The following is a 7480-nucleotide window of genomic DNA, read 5'->3' on the forward strand; positions in this document are numbered from 1 at the left end:
AAGGAAGCACAGGGGGGGAGGGGGGGGTGGGGGGGTTGCGTGGCGTCAACTACTTTGTTCACACAAACAAGCGAGAGCGACGGCGGAAAAAAAAAAAACAAACCCAAAAACAAACCCCCCCAAAAAAAACGACGTCGACCGAATCAAACGCCATCTTTCGCCTCCGCTCCTCATCCCCTTCGTCGTCGTCATGCCGAGCTTTTCATTTGTCTAAAAGGGAGCGCTGCGCTCAGCTTCCCCAGGGAGGGGGGGGGGGGGGGGCTTTTACATGCAGCACTAAGCCGCGCTAAAACCTCCCGGCTGCTTTAAGTCGCTCGTCAACGCGTCGCCCGTTTACGTCGCTCGGCGAATTTTGTCAAAACTCACAAAGCGACGACGCCACCGACTCAAGGGGACATCAAACGTTCTTGCGACTTACGACGACGTCGCAGACTTCAAGCCCGAACGAGAACGGAACTGCTTTGATAATCAAAACGTCGACCTGACGAGATTTGCCCAAAAATCGCCAATCGCGGTCGCAAAGGTCGCCTCGACCCAAGAAAAACGCGAGAATTTGGAATATCGGACGACGCCTTCTGGAGAAATTGAGGGTTTTTTTCGTGCGCTATCAAAAATCTGGTCGCGAAACGCTAACATTGAATTATTCCTCACTCCGAGGATCATTTGAAATGATCCGCAAAGGGCTCGGAAAGGCCGCAATTCCCAGATGTTGGCGCGTCAAAAAGGCCCTGACCTTTTTAACCGCGTCACGCCCTCTAAAAACTCGGCTCGACTAGCGCAAATGGAACATAGCTAGTGAGAACACGAGTACAAAACAAGCGCTCGTGTCATAGTTTCTTGGGAATTTATTTGTTAAATGTGATTTTGGAGACGACAACATTTGTCGCCTCGCAAATCAAAACGTCAGCGATTTAAGTCGCTCGGCGAAATAATTCAATTTGATCGGAACTGATTGAAGTCACTTTTCAAAACAAGATTAGTACAAGTCCCTATTCAAATCATTTGTTGTGAAAAAAATGCGTACAAACAATCACAACAAAATCAATTTGAGTCACTAACCGAAACAAACTCAATCGTGGCTGATTGAAGTCATTAATTGAAATATTTAACCCGATCATAACAAAATCGATTGAAGCCCCTAATTGAAACGTCAATTTGACAGGATGGTAAAACCAATCTCAGTCGCTCATGAAAAACTGATTTAAGTCACTAATCGAAGTAGAACCAACTTGACTCCATCAAAATATCACCCATGCGAGTCGCCGATTGAAACGTTGACTTAACTCAATCATAAACGATTTAGTCACTGAGCCGGACGATACAGAACCGATTGAACTCCTGAAGTCCCGATGAACACCACAGCGACTCAAAACTGGCCCGACTCATCAGAAAAGCCATCGACTCAAAACGTTCGAAACATTTGAGTCACTGTGGAAAACGTGGAGGGAAGGGACCCAAACGCCGGAAACTGAACTCACGAACGCAAGCCATTCGCTTTTAAACGCAGCCCGAACGCAAGGACGAGTCCTTAAAAACGTCAAAGTCTGGAATCAGAACCCGAGCTTCCAAAACGTGGTCCATGAGGGGTTTTTGGGCAAGTAGGTCAACGCGGACCTGCTCGGCAAATGTTTTGATGCGCCAAAGGTTCAACGGATTTGAGAGGATTTCAATGTTCTGCCAGTTTGGTTTTTTTTTTTTTAATTGAAAAATAAAATCACAGGTCGGTTCAAAGTCTTGCCTGAGGACGTCTTCGGCCAACCGCACACGCGACTGCAATTTGGACTGAATCTGGAACCTTCCGCTGACCTACCAAAAACCTCCAAATCATATTTTTAGCCTCAGGATGCCTAATTTAAAAAAAAAAAAAAGAAACAATGTGAGATTTATTTATCAATTAACTTTTCCTCAGGTTTGGGAGCAAGAACTAGTGTCGACTGCAATAATATATACAAAAAAAATGTTAAACTACACATTTTGCATTTCCATATCAAACCAACATATGTTCTGCACGTCGACATTTTGTTCGACATGAATTCTTTTGTGGCGTGTGTGCGTGTTTTCCAGTGTACACAAATATGATCGTAAGGTGTTTGCAGGTGACTGCGTGATGGTTGGAATGCTGCGATGGGATGCATGACAGCATGTAAACAACAACAAAACAAAAAGAAAACAAGTATGGAGAATATTCATAAGCATCATCATCATCATCATGGTCGGTGGCGTGTGAGTGCACACTGACGCACATGCTCGTTAATCGGGCGGGCGACGGCGGCTTGATGTTGCGAGATTATCTCCCGCTTTCACACAAGGTCATGATGCATTCACGCACCAGCCGCATCCGGATTTCACTTGTTTACGTCCCACTTGTTCCTCCGACTCCGCGGAGGGGGAAGAGGAGAAAAAAAAAAAAAAACAGGCCGGGCGGAGGCGAGGGCTACGCGGCCGCCTCGCCTCCGCATCCCCGCGGCCCGCCGCGCGGCCAGCGGAAGGCTCCGGAAATGACCGCGATAAGGAGACGGAACGTCCGCGGCGGGCATCGCCGTTCCGGGAGGCCGGGAGCGCTCGTCGCTTGCATTCTTACCTCCCGTGTTGGTGCGCTTGGTGCTGCTGGCCTCGGTGGGGGTCTCCAGGGGTCTTTTGCGCGAGTCCGGCGGGTCGGCCTCCATGTGCGGCGGCTGCTGCTGCTGCTGCTGCTGGCCGTGGTGGTGCGGGGTGGCGAAGAGGCCGTTCTGCTGCACTGCTCCGCCGGCCATCATGTTTGCGCTCGCTCGGATGTTGCCTCGGTCCGCTTCAAGTCCCCCCTTCTTCTTCTTCTTCGTGTTTTTTCCCCCCCTCTCTCCTCTTTCTCTCGCTTCTTGACGCAGCGTGGCCGCGCGGGTGAGTCCTCGGGTGGGTGGCGCGCGCGCGTGTCCGCACAAGACACACACAAAAAAAAAAAGCGGAGCGAGGCTCTCGTGCGCGCGCGTCGCAAAGATGCTGGAGGAGGGCGAGAAGCGACGAACGCGGGAGGAAAAGATTCCACGAGACGCTGGCGCGGCTGCTGCGAAAAGCGCGTTCGCGTCAGGCGTCCATCACGCGCAAGCAGTCATTGCGACCAATCCGAGGCCCCCCCCCACCACCACCACCACCACCACCACCAAAAAAAAAAAAAAAAAAAAAAAAAGACGGCGACGCGCAGTGGCGAGCAAAAAAAAAAAATAATTAAAAAAAAAAAAAAAAGGAGCCGCGCGTGCGTGGGCCTGGCGTGCGAGAGCTCGGGAGCGCGCGGGAGCAGGAAACGGAGGGAGCCGCGCCGGCGTGCGTCGTCTCGCTGAAGATGCTGCAGTCGCTCTCGCGCTCCGAGAGCATCCCTCCTCGCGCTCGGTGCTGGGGGGGCGGACAGCCGCGGTGACGTCACGGGCGGCCGCGCGATGCCTTCAGGGGCTTCCCGTGAACGGCGCCTCCGCTCCGGGGAGCCGCAACTGGCCCGACGGATCTTTTGAAACTTTTTTTCCACACTCACTGTCTATTTTATCCGCGTGACCAAAAAATTCCCAGAGCGATTGGTCAATAAGTTAAATTTTCATTCTTTTATCGAATGATGTCAAACAACTCAGCCCAACCCGACATTTAGAATTGTAAATAAAACACCAATATAAGTACAAGCAATATACATTCAATAATAGATTAAAGATCTTTGACAAATACTTTTAAAGTACATTACATTTATGTTAAAGTTCATTGATTTACTGTACATAAGACAGCAAAATGCAAACCAACATTTTTAAATTCCATTTATTAAATTTTTGATCGTAAATGAAAGAAAAACTGGAATTTTTGTTGATTTTGCTCCCCTGCCCCCACCTTCACCCCCACCATAAATAATCAGTCAGCTTGCGGGCCAGACTTTGCCCACCAATGAGTCACCCTCAAAGTGTGGAACTAGTAGCTTTGTTGGTATGGGGGCTCCCTCTAGCGGTGCATGAAAGAATCACCTTTTTTTTTTTTTTTTTTTTTTTTACTATTATTATTTTAAATATTTTAGCGCAGCACCTTTGTTCAATGCTGTTCCATCCAATTTCAACTTTCAGGCACAATACGCGCGTGCGTCATTCCCACTTCAACAACCAAAAACCGAGCAATCTCAGTTTGCGTTCGGGTTCCGACGCTCTCGTTCTCCACCCGACGCTAAAGTGACGCAAGCACGCGATATCTTCGAACGTGATGCCACGCCGCAAGACGGACGCCGCGCGAGCGGTCACGTGACCCACCTGAGTGCGCCGACATGGCGGATGTCCGCTCGCCGCTCGGGAGCGCCGCAGCCTCCTCGCTCTTCCTCCTCGGTTGCTTTCCACGCAGGCGAGCGGACGCCGTCTCTTTTGTCCCCTCGGCTGTCCGGCGCACGGACGCGCCCTCGCCGCCTCCTGACGCTCGCAGTCAAGGTGACATTGCCCCGGCGTGCGCACGCGTACGGGCGTGCGGCTGCGACTGTAGCCGCACGTGCTCTTTGCGTGCGCGTCGCTGCTACGCGACCGTCTGAAGGTTGAGGATTTCCGCAACGTCTGCGCTCATTTCCGTTAGGCCGTCGATGGCGTTTCACCGTCAGCCGAGTACGGCGACCGAGCTGTGGCGGGGTTGCCAAAAATCGGCAAGCGGTTGGTGCCTGTCAACAAAAAAAAAAAAAAAAAAAAAAAAAAAAGGGTTCTAGATCCTCAATTCACGTCAACAAGATGCTGACAAAATTGCTACTCGTCTCAGCGAAGCTCCACAATTCACTTCAACTAAGTTTCTTGATGACAGTAAAACACTACTTTTGTCTGACTGAAGCTGCTCAATTCACTTCAACATTGTGACGTAATACGACAGGCTCCAATTTCTCGACGGTGAGTGTGCAAATAAGTCCCGGGGTGTAAATGTTTGAGTTAGTTGAAATGAGTTTAAAGTCTGCATGGTAAAACTATCTTTTTTTTTTTTTTTTTAAATATATTCTCATTTCTATTATAGTCTCGGTATCTAGAAAAAGTCGCCACAATGGCGAAAGGATGTGGCGGCGTGAGAAGGGACCACCCGGCAGCCCGTACGGCAGCAGCGGGCGCTTTTCGCCTCGGTTCCCATGCGCCGTCCAGATGTTACGCCAGACGGGACGGTGGGTAGTAAAACCACACGCCGGCCCGCTGGAATTTGGGCCCTTTTTACCGGCCCGCCAGTATTTGGGCCTTTTGACGAGCAGATGTGCCGGTTTCGACGCACCGGCGTCGCCCGCTGCTCGGGCCCGGGAGAGTCCAAACGGCGCAAAAATCACGTCTGGAAGCTGGAGGAGATGAAATTCGACGTGAAATTAAGGAGGCGTTGTCACTTGCACACAAAATCATGAGTGCAGGTAACAGCCATTGCAAGTCTCTTGGAGGAGACGCCACCTCTCGGAGCGCCGTACTATGGTGCCACCTGCTGGTGGGGAGGTGAAAGAGCAGCGCATTCAACACCATCTCTGTCCTGAAGTCCATCTCTCAACTAAGCTATTGCAGTACAATAGTCATAATTATGGTAAATATTTGCGTGGAAAACACATTTTGTGATATCGAAATGTTTCTCAAATATGGTATTCTGCAATCATATTCCTTTTTTTTTAATTTTTGAAGCGTTTGTATTTTCCAAGTAACATCTTTACATTTTAATATACAAATTTAAAAATGTGTACATTTTTAAATTTAGAGTATCATATTTGGATTTTTATATGTATTGACTGATTTTATTTTTTTTACATTTTTTTTCCTGTAATATGTTTATACCTTCTGTATTAGAGACTTTTTCATTTAACATTTTAACGTTTTTTTTTTTTTTTTTTAAATCAAATTTTATTTTGGTTTCTAAGATGTATTTTCTTGCTATTTTATCTATCTAGCTATCTTGGATTTGTGCTCGATTGTATGACTGTTTTCAAAGAAAAGCAGCGGGACAATTTCAAAACAAACAAAAATAGTGATATTGACAAATCAGACGTTTTGATCGACCTCGTGATAATATTTATCGTCCCGATCTTTCTGCTCATGATTGATCTGAAAAGTGAGATGAGTTGAAAAATAAACAATCCCCTGAAAAGTCCCAAAACAAGATGTTGAAATTCAGGCACCTCAAACAAGAGCTCAGTTTCTCCAGTAAGGATCAAGTTGATGATTTGGGCTTTTTTCCCCCCACTTTTTTTTATTTTTATTATTATTATTACTTAATTATTCAACACTTCTGCCAAAGAAGGAGAAGTGGCAAAATGTTATGTGAAAAGAAAACCAATATAGACGGGCGTTTTCCTTCCTCCAGAGCGTATACGACAGCCAAGAACTCAAAAATGTTAATTGCCCGCACGACTAATATTGATTACTCGTGTAGCATTTGCACGACATTTTCTGGTTAATATACAATAATTCCCGGCCTACAGAGCTCACTTGGTTATGAACCTCAGTACACAGAAAGAGCTTAACGCTTTTTATTCAACATTTTTCTCCATTTAAAACCTCGGTCAAAACCTGTCCGTAAGTATATATTTTTTCCAAAGTACTTCATTTATGTTTTATATGTACTTATAAGTGAAACATGAAGGTGATATGGACACTCAAAGTGTTTTTTAACGCTCACAAAAACGTTGATCGCATTGCAAATTTGGGAAAATTGCCGGATTTGTTGTTTCGTATGCAATTATATACAATCATAATGACAATAAGTGCAAATGGTAATGTTTTGGTCAAGCTGTCATCACTGAAATTTCATGAAAATCTGTTGAGAAACAAAAAAAAGTTAGGAGATTTTGAAGATCCCAATTAACCAGGAAGCTCACAACTTTTTATTTTTTTTTCTTATCTCTTGTTTTACCAATACCACAATTAACCCATATTCACAATATTTAAATGGCCATAACTTTCATGTTATTTGAGTTATTGAGATCTTTAAGGAATATTTTAAAGGGTTTTCAAAAGCTTTCCAATTATATCTTCAGTTTAGTTTGACATTTTATGTTTCTCTGGGTGCACATCCTCAAATCATGCATGCTAGCTTGATTGCAGACTCGAATGTTTATTTATTTTATAGGTGCCACTGGAGGTCCACGTAGCCAACACGACACTCGCCACATAATTTTACATCGTTTTATGTTTCCACCCGTTCAATGAGGCCAACATTTTGTGCTCTTTTTTTGCCCCTTACCTTCAAGAGGACCCAGTTTTGAGTTGAACGTCACGCCGCCATGTTGAAAAGCAGTAGATAAATTTTGACCCAAATAAGTTCACCTGGATTGTTTGGTGACTTGAAATGTGAAAGTAAAAGTAAATTCTTATTTCACAAAGATCGCACTACTAACATTGGTCGGATTGATTTCGTAATTTTGCGGCTAACAAAGAAACCGAAGGAGAGTTCTCGGCCAAACAGTTTGTCAACTCGAGGAACGTCAATTTGATTTCTGCCCTTGTGTGGGCTGAGGGCAGTGACGTCATTCAAATGAGCCAGAAACGCC

The 7480-nt window shown here is 46.0% G+C and overlaps 1 protein-coding gene across 4 annotated transcripts in view; it reads right to left on the reverse strand.

Annotated features, from left to right (window-relative positions):
• The window catches only part of nova2 (NOVA alternative splicing regulator 2), a 56648-nt gene extending 49173 nt beyond the window's left edge, over positions 1–7475 (reverse strand). For 2 of the 4 annotated variants that reach the window (XM_061828070.1, XM_061828069.1), the window contains exon 1: positions 2582–3098. In XM_061828070.1, coding sequence (XP_061684054.1) covers positions 2582–2756 — 175 coding nt within the window. In that variant the 5' untranslated portion in view covers positions 2757–3098. Of the gene's footprint in view, positions 1–1738; positions 1766–2581; positions 3099–4250; positions 4643–7173 lie in introns of those variants that run through there. The other 2 variants (XM_061828071.1, XM_061828072.1) reach the window with 2 other exon arrangements.
• Between the last annotated feature and the right edge of the window lie 5 nt (positions 7476–7480).

Source organism: Syngnathoides biaculeatus, chromosome 8 (genome assembly GCF_019802595.1).
Source record: "Syngnathoides biaculeatus isolate LvHL_M chromosome 8, ASM1980259v1, whole genome shotgun sequence".
Classification (NCBI taxonomy): Eukaryota; Metazoa; Chordata; class Actinopteri; order Syngnathiformes; family Syngnathidae; genus Syngnathoides; species Syngnathoides biaculeatus.